The sequence below is a fragment of the Pezoporus occidentalis genome, unplaced genomic scaffold (assembly GCF_034315485.1).
Source record: "Pezoporus occidentalis ecotype Australia unplaced genomic scaffold, CSIRO_AGI_Poc_V1 ctg9, whole genome shotgun sequence".
Taxonomy (NCBI): domain Eukaryota; kingdom Metazoa; phylum Chordata; class Aves; order Psittaciformes; family Psittacidae; genus Pezoporus; species Pezoporus occidentalis.
Window position 1 is genome coordinate 4,095,214 of NW_026916262.1, and position 15,300 is coordinate 4,110,513.

Genomic DNA, 15,300 nt, shown 5'->3' on the forward strand with positions numbered 1-15,300 from the left:
TGGCTTCATGTGTTACTGACCAGAGGGGAGTCACCAGAGCAATTCTATCACAAACACAGAAGAGGTGTGTCACCAAAAACAGGACAGCAGAAGATCCAGTAATGGAAGGTATAAACAGGAGTCAGCAGTTGCTTTGGGAGGATGTGGGTGTGATAAAGGATGGGAATCTGGGAGAGTATATCAATGATGTAACAGGGCTGACTGGGAGAAGTTCCTGTCATTTGTAGCACAGCAGTGAGCCTGCAGCTCCCACACTTGTGACGGATCTTAGGGACCTGGCTTTTTCCCCCTGCACTTCCCAAGCGAAGGTTTGGAGCAGCCTTCCTAACCTTGGCATGTGGAACAGTGCCACACTGCCTTCTCCTGTAACATCTGGGAGAGTTGGCAGGATCCTAATCTAAGGAAACAACTAGAAAACACAAATGTGGTACAGAAAGGGTGTCTGCCAGAGGACAGAAATTCCCTTGTAGTGAGGATGCCCAGGGGAAGGCACCGGAATGCAGCAGTGCATCATGCACTAAGCTCTAGGGCTGCGCGCAGGTGAGGTGAAACCTCATGTGGGATGTCACTGCATACTTGCCTGGCAATCACTAAACTCCTAGATGACCCTGGTCACCATCATCAGGACTGCTCCACTGTCCTTGCTCAGGCGCGGACACATGTACAACTCACACTGTACTCAAATGCAAGCATCCTGTGCATACAGTGAGGAAGTGCTTGTGCTTAATCAGGGAAGGGAGGCAAGGCCGGAGCATATAATGAAATTAAAATACAGAAATGTAACCAGCATGAACCACAGTGTCAAACCATGTTGGCACACAAGGCCACTTTTACCTAATTAACTGAGATTTAAGCAGATATCAAAACAGTAAATGTAAAAGTAACTGCAGCTATTAAAATGTCTGGAGCTATCATTTTTGTTAGAAGACAATAGATCACCCCCCAAATCACAGCTTTTTAAATGTAAAAGCAAAACCACCAAAAAAAAAAAATCATTAAAAAACATACACCTCTACTTCGTAAATAGTGGAATTACTTGTCTGAGAGCCTGATCACCAATTACAACAGCCAAAACTGGTAGTTATACTGTACTGGAATATGGATACAAAACCTTTCAAAGACATGCTGAGTATCAAAGCAAGCACCTAGTTTAATGAAATGACAGAATTTGACATGAACAGGTACAGTCAAGTTGAAAACATTACAAATGAGTTTTTCTTTTCATAAAAAGATGAGACAATGTAAGTTAATAGTTGTGTTCACCTGGACATGGAAATATCAGGAAAATTTACTACATGTTGTTACTACAGAGAAATAAAAACATATTCTTGACACTTACAAATCCTCATTTCCATAAAGCAGAAGTTTTATTGCCTGTATTTATATAAATAGGGTACGATACAGTAAACCCCAGGTTACATTTATAAATGGAGAACATTTTGAAGAGTTCTTCAACAGCAACATGAAGTGTGCAAATATACTGGAAAAGGAAATAAATACTCCCAACAAGAAAAAAAAAAAAAGTAACTGCTCTCCCATGCCTACAAATATCAAGTACCTCTTAGATTTTAGCTTAAAAAAGATCTTTGTCAATTAGGCAAGAATTTTAGATCAGAATAGATGCAGAAGACGTATTACAACATCAGCGCTAAACCATAAGACACAACCCAAAGCCCTGAATGGAATTGTGTACATCTGCAGAAAACACTTCTACATTCTATCATGTTGCAACTGCACTAGAGCACTTTGAACTAGTGGTATATTACAATATATTCTCTTTTAAAACAGCCATTTTCACAGTCCTGGCAATACAGTACCAGTTTATTGCTAGCATTCCATTTAGTATTTTGTAGTACGCAAGTGTTAAGTAACTCATATACTGTTTCTATCAGTAAATAAACACACACCAAGTAAACTGATGTTATTATCACATACCTTAAAACAGGTTTTTTTTTTTCCCCCTAATTTGTGTGAATTTTGTTGCCTATAAAATTAAGGACAACAATACCAATCAGCTCCTAGAACAGCATTAGCAAAATAGCACTGTATCTCTCTCAAGTTAATAAATAAGCCTAATTCCAGCTGGTAACATCTAGGACTACTTTGGTTCAATGACCTAAAATTGTGCCGCCATTATGGAGCAGACTGGTATCCGCTAGTGACCAGAAGCAGGATTTATATAGGTTCATTTCACACTTCCCAGCATATTTCAGAAGTACAGGGAAATGCTGACTATTCAAAAGTCCTCAAATACATTTGAAGACAAAATTCAGCATGTAGTTTAAAACTTAAATATTTACAAGTCTCCAGTCCTTGAGACTTCAGATCTTCACAGTACTACATTAAAAAAATAATCAAATGAAACCTCCCCCCAGTTTACCTGCACTCTGCACTGAAACAGACACGTGGCTTTTCAGGGAACTCTTCTCTGGGATAGACGTCACTAGGAAACAAACCCCCAATTCTTTAGCATTAAAATTCACATCAGCTAGGTATGTAGGTAAATGAAGACCTTGAACTGCAAACATGCTGCTTTACTATTAATAAAATGTGGGAGCAGAAAGAAATTGATTTCTCTTTAAAATAAGTCTTCAGAGTACAATTAACAGTGGCACTTTGAATGAACTTTCAAGGAAACTCATTTGCATACAAGAAAGTGTGATCAAATAATGGAAGAGTCACTGCATCTTGTGAAGAACACTTTTGAGGTGTTTATTTTGAAGGCCCACTTTCACAGCATATAAACACTGGTTTGTTTGGAAAACAAATACAAGGGCCGACCAGCACTACCCTGAAAGCCTTTTTATTAAAAGTTCTTCAGATTTCAGGAAATCCAAAGAGTCCATAATTCCAGGAGTGCTTTTGAGCTGAACTGTTTCAATCCTCTGAAAAAGGACCACATACCACACCCAGAGGCTCATTTCACAGATACCTGCCTCTACCAAGCACAGTCATACACACAGCATTTTACTATACTAACCCGATAGCAATTTATTTTTTCAGAGTCAGGAAGTGACCTTTGTCATAAAATATATGCTTGGGCTATGATGGAGATCCACAAGAAAACTTCACGTTTTCAAGCAGTATTTATGCCTGGAGAGTCTCTGCTGGAATGAGATTCCCTGTTGTATCCAGCTGCATACACTTACAAGAGCAGGCAGAAACTGGGCACTCAGTATGGTCCCTGGATAGCAACAGTAGAAAAAAGAAAAAACGGGTAAAATAAAATTAACAGTAATTTTGTAATCTATTACAATTTGTATGTGCAAGGGCACATACTTAATTGTAGCTCAGAAAAACTCAGCATCATAACGAAGTTTTGCACATGTTCTAAACCAACAAAACATGATAATAATAGATACAGCAAAAGAGGCATGTCCTGCTCAATGCAGCACAGACATGGGAAGGAAGAAAGATTTTAACATCAGCTTACCTGAACCAGCTAAGCATGTGCCCAGCATGTCCACCATGCCTACAGTTGTGGCACCAAGTAAACCAGTTGTTGAACTGGGCTAATTTCTTGTCTTTGCTGAGATCCACCTTTTCATCTGACTTGGATCCTCCTGTGCAGAAACAAACCCACCACCCCAAACATGCTCGTAAATCATTATGCTTCTTTTATATTTCAGTCCCTGTAACACTATTAGAATAAATTTGAAATTAGCAACATTATGTGAAGAAATGGCCTGAGAAGAGCCACACAAGTCAGTAAAAGAGAAGTTAGTAAAGAACTGTTGGAATGCCAAAGAATTACATTGCTGAGCTGTTGCTTCATGTCTTACAGGCATCCTAAACTTGCCTATTAAGCAAATCTTACAGACAGAATCTCTTTCAACAGTGATCTATGTTTCAGTGATTATGTTCCATTGAATTATGGGCCTGTTTCACTGCACATGACATGTTTGCTTTAGACAAATCAACAAAATCCAAGTTATGAGTTGGAAGAATGATAATATAGAAGTCATAACAGATGTGAAAGAACAAGAAGAAATGTATAAAGAGATGATAACTGCACAGAATTTCATGGCTCTGTAACAAGACTGGCCTAAAAATATGAACAAAATCAGTTCCATTTAGACCTTGTATAATGCTGAAGCCAAGACATGTAGAACCAAAAGACTCTTTCTAGTCACAGTATTTCTTAACTGCGACAACATGATCCATATGTTCTTTCATACTTAGTGACAGAGAGAATACCGCATTAAATTATCCTCTCTTCCAGCTAAAAGTCTGGAAAACATTCTATAATTTCTGTAGTATCCCTACGATTCATCTCAAGAAAACACACTTCCCATTTCTTACAGTTTTGAAGCTCACAATACCGACCACCACAATACTTGCATCTTTTCTTCTAACCATGGAATTTCACTGACACTGTCACTGGGAAAACTGTAAGAACCCAGTAACTGTGCATACTGTCTGACACCAAATTGCTGAGACATAGGTTTCATCATAAAAATCAGATGGGATATAAACACGTTTTCAATTATGGTCTTCCTCCCTCAAATGAATATTTACAGAATGAGTACAGATGGAAAGAAAAAGGTGCAACAGAAGATCATCCAGTGGACACGGCCTATTAGGCCTCTAACAAGTACTCCATCTTATTAACTAAAATGCACATCATACCTGGACAGCTGGAAACTGGTGTTCCCATATTTATCAAGCAAAGTGCACAGCGAGGAAGGGGTTTACGGCAACCAGGACAGCTTGTAACTTTTGACTTTGTTGGCGAGCCACTAACTCCATATTGGCTGAAACCTCGTCCCTGATGAGGGATAGCTGAACAGCTGTAAGAGATTGATTTTCCACAGAAATTGCAACTCACAAACACCTAAAGAAAACAAAAACCCATTAATTTTTTTGTTTGGTTACGTTTTTGCTACACCTATGAGTGAATTTGTTCAAGCTAGTAAACACTTATTTACCAGATATTCTAGACAGTGGCCTGAAAAGCCAAGGTGACTTGTGAAGGAATTTCTACCATCTTGGCTTATAGATGTGCTACACAGTCATGAGAAGTAGGCCTTAATGATGATCACTTACCTCAAAAGCACATGAAAACATGCAGAATTATGACAACTTGCAAAGGTATTATTTAAGATAATAAAAAGCTGTATCTGCAGTCATGAAAGAAACTAAGGTTACTCTAATTACTGTATAATTAAATGTGGTCTCTCCTTCCTTATACTCACTCTATGACCAGTCTCAAACATGAGAAATTTCCTGATAATCTTTCTCTTTGTACCTTATGCCACAAGTTCTGACTTAAAAATCCAAGGAGCACTTTTTAAACTCTTTAGGAGCTGTTTATGTTGATCACATAAGGAAAGAGCAGTAAAATCCCTCCTGCCTAGAGCAGCATGGATGCAGCTCTCCTTAAACAGCTTTGATGGATACATTAATTCAAAAATAGCCTTCCTCAGTAACCGCTGGGCCCTCAGGCTTGCAGTGCACATATGTAGCAGAGCAGAAAGTGCCGTGGTAAGATCAAGTTGGCTAAAAATGCCACCAGATGTTAAGTAGATAGCATTTGGACAGGGCGTTAGTTTTTGGTTTAGATCATGTTCAGAACTGACAATGAAAGTTGCTTTTCACTTTCAGTTTACGGTTCAAGAGCTTCAAAATAGCTCTGAGGTCCACCTCAATTAAAACAGAGCTAATCTGAACTAGTTCTTGGTTCAAGTCCCTGGCTTCAACATCATCCTCACCCTGTTGCTGAATTCACCTGGATGAATCATCTCTGACATTATTTATTTCATCATGGGAGGAAAAAGGGACCCAAACAGTTTTATCAGAAAACTGGTGTTGAAAAGATTCGGTTTCTAAAAGACAACCTGGTACTTGAAAGTAAAAGGTCTACAGAAAAAAAAAAAAAAGGCAAAAAAAGAAAGAAAAAGGCGGGAAAGTGATTTCCTAGATTAGGGATGAAGAAATGTGGATTTTTTTTACAATAGTTCTGCACTCTGTCAAAACAGTTATCAAGTGTAAAAAATAAAAATAAAAATAAAAAAACAAAAAGAAAAAAAACTGGAGGGAAAAAAGAAGCAAAAAAAAGAAACCACCACAACAACAACAAAAACAAACAACCCACAGTTCAGCTCCATTTTTAGGGCAGCCTTAGCTGAAATCTTTCTTCTGTACATGAATCCTCACGAAAGCCAATCTGCAGCCAGCAATTTTTTTCTATAGAAATACCAGGCCACCTTCCTTTCTGGACTGGTCATACTTCATACCAGAATTACATTTACCTGGGCTAAAGGTTTTGAACTGGGATCCAGCTTACTCCTATGGATATCGAATTCTGCACGTTTATGCCAAAATCTCCAAGCATCTAAAAGATTCCTGTAGTTCTCAATCCAGTACTGAACCCTCTCATCCTTAAGTACTTCTGATGGAGAACCCTAAAGCAGGCAGGGAAAAATGTCAGACATGCTGAAGATACACAATACGTATTACTTACTTCTAAAAAGGCTTTACAAAGCGTACAATAAGATATGAGAAATAACAGTGTAGTTTGTTTAGAAAAAGATTAATTTTCTCTTAAACTGTAACATAAATTTGATAATTTTTTTTCTCCAGTCTGCCGCTGCTTGAAAGTACTTGTGCTGCCAGGTCCTCCTAAAAACTTGTGTCTGTCAGATGAAGTACTACAAAATTCTGTCACATAACACATTCTAAATCATTGTTATTATATGCAGTTAAACACGGTGTTGGCAACAGCTGCAACTGTAAGCACCAAGACAAGTCCATCATAAAAAAACCCAAACCCAATGCCTACAAACAAAAAAACTCACCTCAGTTCTTTGTCAAAATCCTGGAAGCAAAAAAAAAATAATGAACTTCTCTGAAAATACACCAGCAATAAGCAGGGGAATGGGTATTCCCAGTTCAGCTAGTGAAAAGGGCTACTTTTTGCCTCTTTCCCCTACTATCCTCTCAAGCTATCTCAACCAGGGAGAGTGAAGAAACATATTCATAGTTAACACTGATTGTTTCAGATGATTCCACAAAACACACATGATATATATTGTCCCAACTGATTACAGAAAATACTTTAGTTCACAAGAGGCAGTATTATTCTGCTACAGAAACTGTATTTAGTTCTCCTCTATAAAGATACGAGTGAAACACTAACCTGTAGCATGCAATAGCTTGCTGTCTGGACATCTCCCGTTCTGTCAACGTAACTTTCCATCAAGTCAACTCCATCTTTTGTCAGCCCTGTTAACAGTATTCCCTCCAAATTCCCAGCATCTTTCATTTCATTCGTCAGCTTTTCAATAAACCTGTTCAGCTACAAAACAGAAAATTTACTTAACTTTTGCCATCTATTCAGCCTTTCCTAACTTTTGTCATACACTGGCATATAACAAAACTTTCATGATTTGGATAGATTTAAGAGTGTCAGCTGCTAACAGAACATGTTGCTTGCCGGACATTACACATAAAAAGTTATATGGCTATATCTATTGTATTGCAAGAATTCAAGTATTTATCAACAAATTTTTATGCCTCCTGATAGGAAGAGCAAAGAGGTAGGTTACATATTTAAATACTTTAGTGAATTTAAATGAAAACATTCCTGCTGTAAAGCCAAGCCTTAATTTGAATATAAGCATCTGGAAATAAATACTGAGTAAGTACAAATATTCAAGAAAAACAGACATAAAGGTAATGCAACAGCATTTAGCAAACTAGCATGTCATGAATACTAATAAAATCCTCAAATAAACAAGAAAAACAACAAAAAAACAAATCAAGCTGAAGGTACAAACTGAAGACCAGATTATATCCTATTGCAGTGAGACAGATCACTCATGACTTTTCCCACTGTTCACCCCTCCACCCCAGAGTTTCTTCCACCTCTAAATAAAGCCCTGCCTTACAGTTTGCTTAAATGTGCAACCACAAACTTACCTGAGCATCACTGAGGAACTTGCAAGCAAATGCCACTCTGTCTCGTACAGCTACATTATTTTCATACTTTGGAGAGAAACACAGAAATACCACCATCACATACAAGTTTCCACCTTGTCAATACATTGTTTGTAAAAGTCAGACCATTTGCACTATTGTATAGCTAATACTATGAAATTAATTATGTACAAAGAAAATGGCACATCTGAAGAAAGCAAACACTAAATCTGAGATTAATCACTGAAACTCAGATACAGGTATCAGAGCAAGACTAGCTACAGGAATAATCTGCTCAAATGGCAGGAAAACCTGGTATAAAACATCCTACGAGGTTAATGAAACTCAAAAAAAAAAGAAACTTTGCAGGTCATGTAGAGCTGGACTTAGAGCTTCTAGCACATACAGCTAAGAATGCCACCAAGTCACAGGGGGAAGGAAAACAAACCTTCATTTACCATATTTACAAAATAACTAGCCTAACCACCAAATCCTTTCTAAAAATCATGATTAAAAGTTAACAAACAAACAAAAAAAAACCCAAAACCCAAAACCTCAAGCAACTAAAAACTAATTCCAAAAACCCAGAGCACGGGTTTCTCACAAGAATATTGGCACTCAAGGTGCAGAAATGCAATAATATTTACTTTCTGCTTTTTAATCCTTTTAGTAGAAGTGACACTGAAGGGAAAAAAAAAAAGAAATAAATCCTTGACTACATAAAATTCCAGTACTATGCTGTGCCTGTATTTTCCCTCCTGATGTTCTCAGAATAGGAACTGTGATCAACACTGCCAAAACAAGGAGATGTGCTTGGCAAAATTTTTTTTACACAAACTTCAACAGGTCTCACTGAAGTAAACTTAAGAAAAAAAAACAACAAACCAAACAACCCACCTTGTGATCTGTCAGTTTCCAATTCATAAATAAAAAACAACTATAAAATTATTCTGTAAAATCCAGAGAACCAGAACATTCTCCCTTGACGAAAAAAAACTCAAGTTTCTCTCTTTTGGGTTTCTTAAACATTTCCCCCCCTCCCCACCCCCTTTTTTTTTTCTAAATACCCTAAAAGCATCATATCGCATGACAACTTTCTTTTCAGCAGATTTAGGCCAATTACCCTGTTGCATTACAGAAGTCCTCCCTTGAGCTAAATAATTCCTATAGAATCCAGTATTGCTGTTGTTATTTAACCAAGGATCAAGTGTATTACTCCTCCAAAGGCTCAAAGTATCTCATAATTAAAGATTTAGTTTCTTCTTCACATGGCAATTTTATACCACATTCAGAAGATGTTTACTTAAAATAATTTCACTGTGTTGAAATACTTAACAGAATAGCTTCACAAGAAAAAATACAATCCAATGCATATACAGCTAATGAAACTCTTGCAAAATCCCCTGTACTTATTGTTTTGTGCATTTCCATTATGAACCTCCCTTCCCCTTTTCCCCCTGCTTAAATTATTTTGATAACCTGTTTCTAGTAGTTCAATAACCCCACGCTAAAAAAAAAATCCTCTAAAAAATGTGTAAGCTATATTGAGTATTTTCTCTGTTTATGCATGTTTTATTCACTAATATGTCTGTTTAGCAGAAAAAAATCTTACCCAACAGTATCAGAAGTCAATACATTCTAATTAATTCATAGAGTATAAAGCACTTCCCCTACATATATGTGTGCACACACAGACACACACATATATAGGCACCTATTACTTAAAGCAGTTTTAACAAACAGAAGTTTACTCACCAAAACACCATCATAGGAACCAGACTCACTTGTAAGGAAAGCAAACATAGCACACAAGTAGGGATTGTTCAACTGCAGTCTAAGAGTACTGCACATTTCTCTCCAAAGTGAGTTCTTCTCATCTGTGTAGCCTGATAGAGCCATTGCCACAACATTAAGGTTCAAATCACCTGATTAATTAAAAACAAACAGTGAAATAATATTCAAGTTAAAAAAATCCAATTAAAACTGTAATTGAAAGCATCAGCTTGAAACAGAACATTCTGTCAGGATGCAAGACAAACTGTAGTAAAACTAAATAAAATAAAACACACATACCCTATAATTTATTAGGGTCTGCTTTAAATGCCTCTGTTCAGGTAAGGTAACAGCTCTAGAAGACACAATCCCATGTGCATGACGGCCAGAGTTACATTTTAAGCAACAACACTCTGGTTGTTGAAATATTTTTAAATAGTTTTGAACGGCTAAATGTGTTCCTATCACTGTGATAAGATTGTCTTTATCATAATTTGTATTCACAAGAAGTAAAAACATAGGACTGTATATGTAGCCATCACTTAACTGACCTAGCTGAAGGATGACAATTGCATACAGCACCTTAAAGTTAACAAGTTTCCTAAAAACATCAAATCTATTTCATCTAGATATTAATTCTGCCATAAAGTTTAATTTTGTTTTTGAATCAAAAGGCAGTGTGTCTCTACTCTGAACTTTCCCCATGAAAAGCACACACTTCCCCCACCAAAAAGGGGCAATATTAAAAATAAAGAGAACCTTAACAGCTCCCTTCATGTCTAACCTACCCACTTTAGTGGCAAGACAGTCTTAAATTTAATGAGAACAAAGATGCAAATTGGAGTTGTAGGAGGAATACTGGCAAGAAAACAGAACAAAAATACCTCCGTCTCCTGGCTCAATTGTCTTAACTTTTCTCTCCTACACTGCAACTCTTACCAAATATTACTCAAAATCAAATGTTTTCTGCAGAGCCTGAGTATTACATTTCAGTTATTCCACAGCTGTTGTACCAGCAGGAAGTGGCATACAGCCCGATAGAAGCAGATATACATGACATCTGGCCAAGATGCAACTCCATTAAAACAAAAGAATCCCACTACTTCTGAGTGTAACACTTTCTGTGGAAGGCAACAGTAGGAAATTGAAACATACAATCTATTTTAACTAAACAGTAATGCTTATGATAGTCTGAGGAGTGAAATATCAGGATTTGCCAGATTCTCAGGCTCCAATACAACTACTTCAAGTACCTGTAAGACAGCAGGCAAATTTTCATACTATATAACTCTGTTTTCAGAAAAAAAAAATCTACTAAGGTGATTCAATACCAAAATAAAAGATACTAAACACACCTTTTCCTGAGGAAGCCCCTTTATTTAGAATTTGTATTGCTCGCCGTATGTCCAAGTTGAAAAGTGCTACAGCAGCAGCTCGCTCCCAGTCTCCTTCCTGTTCCAATGAATTTAGAAAAGGTTCCACATCTAAGTCTGTTCCCTTCTTTATCCACCCACAAAGCTGCAAAGCCAAGGATCTTTCCTCACTCAGATACTGAATAATATCTGCCTGCCTATCAGATCCACTCCTGCTGTGCCTGAGGTTCTCTGTTGTTCCTAGAAATGGGAAATAAGTTAAATGATGCTTAAACCACAATTTAAATTTAAATTGCAATGACAACACAACACTTAGATTTCCATCATAAAGCCAAGTATCATATTTTAGAACTTTAACATTACAAAAAACTCCATGGTAAGGAGCAGCATACACAAAATTATTTTGATATGCAAAAATCATGCATTGTAACTTGTCACATATCCCCCAGTAAGACTTTTCCATCCTCTACCTCATAAGATTTTGGAAATTCCTGTTGCAGTTGACAGGAGTTGTCAGTGTGTCCAATTTGAAAATACATAATACAGCCTAGCACCTGTTCTACCAGCTCTTTCCTTAGCAAGCACCCATGTGCTAGAAGCCTTCCCACCACTGAAGAGTTACTTTTTTTGCTCTAAGGAGCATAACATTAATAAGAGACATAACAAATAAAGAAGGAAAGATTCAAATATTAGATTATCCTAATAAAAACTTCTCTGAGCATGAGAGGCATGAGATGTCCAGACAGCTTATTTAAACATAGTTATACAAATGTCCTACCCAGTGACCACAGTAAAGAACTACACCCCTGTGTAGCACTTCAAATAAAACATAACAGTTAAGTGGGGAGCAAGAATTTTCAGTGCCATAGTCAAAAACTACACTTGGAATAGTTCAGTTGAAGATTTACCTCCAAGGATACTTGTTTTCATTGTCACTGACTTTCCAAGAACACTGAAAATTCTCAGAATTACTGTAACATAAACTGTTAAATTACTTGTATTAAAACACAAACAAATACTTTCTCTATTTTGAAATAGCCTCTTTCAACAATTTTTAAAGGCAAACCCATGAATGCATCATTCTGTAAGCATATTACAACAGAACTTATCAAAGTTGGAATATTCTTACCCAAAGATGACTTCACAATTGATTTAATGCCAGCATAAACTAAGGGACCTTTGTTTCCTGTAAGTTTTTGATCCATATCTTCAGTGTACTGCTTCATAAGTATTTTCATGTATAGGAAGCTTAATTTTTTCCCAAGTATTTAAAAAACTTTTTTATTTTTTAATTTAAAGTCACATTATATTAACACATACAAAGTATTTACAGGATGTTGCATTAAAGATTTTCAAGAATTTCATAGAAGTGGTTTACATATAAAGGCATATTACTTCTTCAGGGTATAAAATAAAGGATATAATGCAGAGTGTACCAAAGTGATTTCAGCTGAGGATCTTCATTTCCAGCTAGGAGGTGATTTCTCCAAACTTGTTCGGTATCAAGACCATACCTTGACAGAGCTCTGAGCCGCATTTTGGTTGCTATGTCTTTTTCCAAGGAACTAGCCTTTCCTTCTTCTGTACACTCATATAAATGTCGTCCACAAGCCCACATTAAGGAGGTCACTGGACTCCATGCAAGAGAAATTCTTTCAAAAACTGTGAAGTCAGACATAGTCCTGTTGGAAGTCACTACTACCATTCGATTTTGACTTGTGGGATGCCAGGCAAACGAAGCAATGTAGTTTTCACATGGTTGGACACTTCTTTCAATTATTGTTGGCTCAGTCTCATCTCCAATAGGGGTAGGAGTATGCTGCATGTCATACAGCCTAATGATATTACTATCCCTTGTTAAAGTAGCTAGCAGTCCTGTTCTTGTTGGACACCACGCAACTTTTGTTAAGGGTTTTGGCTGCTCTGTCAAGGTCAAAACAGGCTTTTCAAACTTTCTTAAATCCCATATAGCAACCTGACCTTCATAGAAGGAAGCTACACGATCGTGGAAATAGGGATCAACAGTCACTCCCTGGACAGCCTTAGTGTTTACAAATATTTTTTGGCTTGTGTTCCTCAGATCAAAAATAGCCAGATTTCGATGCATTCCAGCTAAAAGCAGCTTCTGATCCCGTGGAAGCCAACACAGAGAGAGGCAAGCATCGTTCTGACCTAATTCATATAATGGCTTTGTTACTACCAGTCCTGCTTCTGCATCTCCTGATGAAAGTCTTACTTTCTCTGTAGCAACTGCAGTCTCTGAGGCATATTTGCTACTGATATCCCAGATGAGCACTGAGAAGTCAGCTCGATGTTTATCTAACCCAGCAGCAAGCCAATTACTATCCAGTGGGTTCCATGCAAGGGTGTTGCATTGCCTCGCATGTTTGGGAACAAATTCTTTGCCTATTAAATCTTTACATTTTGAGTTGTGGTCTTGACCTAGGCTAGTAAGAACCACTCGACCATTGGCCTGTCCAACAGCAAGGAGGCATTCAGGATCGTACTTTGGATACCAAGCCACACATTTCATGTACGGTGTATCGGAATTTATGGACAATAGCGTAGCTGTTGTTTCTTCCGATAATCGCAAGGACCCCGCCTTGAGTTCTGAACTTACAGCAGAGTCAATGTGATAAAGGCTCAATTCCGAATCGCACACAACAAATCTGTCAACATGGTGCGGGGCCCACAGAATATCAGGTTTGGAGCCACTCATGTTTAGGGTAGGTTTACACACAATTTAAGCTCTTGTGAGAAGAATCAGGTGATATCCATGCATATGGAAACTGTTGAGAGAATAAGTTGTACGAACGTTATCAAAACCCACATTCCTTTGTAATCTGAGATCATCTTTAAACAAACAAAAATATGGCTCTGAACAACATTTAGCCCAGGGGTTTAACACATACGAATTCCAGGCCGAAACCTGAAGCATTCTCTTCATTACATCACTTTCCCCACAGCTCACTGTTTTTGCTGGCGTATTCCTACAGAGACAGAGCCAACAGAGCCACCTACAAACCTGACAGCAGGATTTGCTGTGTTTACAAACTCAACACGCATATTAATCTTAAAACAGGATTAGCTGAGATGTGATGTAGCATAATACATGGGTGTGCTGCTGGTAAAGGGACACTCCCTAAAACATGCAGAGAAAATCACTCTAATTGAAGTGCACTCGTAGAGAAAAATTAGAGTCTGCCTGTTTTGTCTGAAGTCTGTTCCACAGCCTGGAAAGGCTTGCCCTCTTTAAAGATTTCTAAAGAAATACAACTTTTCACTCTTTATCTTATTCTACTGCTCCAAATCGACCTTCTGCCCCAGCATTACCTTCTCTTCATTCACGTTTGGCCTAACAGCATTCATAAATGGGCACTCTTGTTAAAGACCATTTACACTTTCAGCAACTGCGTGCCCAGAACCACCACACATACCTATATACAAAACAAGCCCACACACCCTATAAACACCTTCTGTACCTGGAGAGAGGCACACACGCGATTGGGAAGTACGAAAAGGGAGCGAATTTACTCCTCCTGGGCCTCCTGATGCCCACGCCCCGGCCGGACTCCGCCGTGACAGGGCCGCAGCCCATCCTGCTCGCCGCTTTCCTCTCAGGGGCGGCTGCCGAGACCTGCGGGCACACGGCCTTGGCGGCAGGAACGCACCCACCCCCCCTTCCGCGCGCGGCTGTGCTCACCCAGCCCGAGGGGCCCTCCGACACCGCTACCGCTGCAGCCAGGGTAAGGAGGCGGCGGCGACCCGCCGCCAGCCGGCACGGCCGGCAGAGAAGGAAGCACTGAAGACGCACGACCGCTTCCCCCTACGGTGCGGGGAAAACAGCGACACTTCCGGCGCACAGGGAGGAGAAAAGAACGTTACTTCCGGAAGAGGAGCTGCCGTGGCCCGCAGAGCGCCTTCCGCTGGGGGGAGGCGCGCTAATTTCCGGCCTCGGAGCGCGGCCCCCGCAGTGCCGTGGCGGTTTCCGAGAGGGGGCCGTGCTCGGGTGGTGCTCAGGCTGTGGAGGCAGTGGTTGTGCGGGGCGTGGCGGTGCGCAGCGCAGCGCGCACCCTCCCGGGGAACTGGAGTGAACGAGCTCCGGTCCCACCGCGAGCTGGTGACTGCAGGCTGCGCTGGTTTCATATCGCAGTCACAGGCTTGGCGTGGGTTTGGGTAGGAAGGGAGCTTAAGGCTCATCCAGTTCCGGTCCCCTTCCGTGGGCAGGCACACTTTC

General features: G+C 39.2%; 1 protein-coding gene across 3 annotated transcripts; it reads right to left on the reverse strand.

Moving 5' to 3' along the window:
• Positions 1–1,126: 1,126 nt before the first annotated feature.
• Positions 1,127–14,899, reverse strand: MIOS (meiosis regulator for oocyte development). 3 transcript variants are annotated; one of them, XM_062605015.1, is made up of 11 exons: positions 14,767–14,898; positions 12,486–13,852; positions 12,193–12,291; positions 11,046–11,303; positions 9,673–9,842; positions 7,921–7,986; positions 7,139–7,297; positions 6,252–6,404; positions 4,630–4,834; positions 3,434–3,563; positions 1,127–3,184 (listed from the first exon to the last, which is right to left on the reverse strand). In XM_062605015.1, exons 2-11 carry the CDS (start codon positions 13,780–13,782, stop codon positions 3,088–3,090), a joined length of 2,634 nt encoding a protein of 877 aa, XP_062460999.1. In that variant the 5' UTR covers positions 13,783–13,852; positions 14,767–14,898; the 3' UTR covers positions 1,127–3,087. The 3 variants fall into 3 exon arrangements, with proteins under 3 accessions (XP_062460999.1, XP_062461000.1, XP_062461001.1); XM_062605016.1 differs by lacking the exon at positions 14,767–14,898 and adding an exon at positions 14,546–14,664; XM_062605017.1 differs by lacking the exon at positions 6,252–6,404 and having other exon boundaries at positions 14,767–14,899.
• Between the last annotated feature and the right edge of the window lie 401 nt (positions 14,900–15,300).

Excerpts from the sequence above, each read along its gene's own strand:
- MIOS (XM_062605015.1), bottom strand. The coding sequence starts at position 13,782 with ATGAGTGGCTCCAAACCTGATATTCTGTGGGCCCCGCACCATGTTGAC. Across the intron at positions 7,987-9,672 it reads GTTCCTATGATGGTGTTTTG|TATGAAAATAATGTAGCTGT; the intron begins GTGAGTAAACTT and ends TTCTCTCCAAAG. Across the intron at positions 7,298-7,920 it reads AGTTCCTCAGTGATGCTCAG|CTGAACAGGTTTATTGAAAA; the intron begins GTAAGTTTGTGG and ends TCTGTTTTGTAG.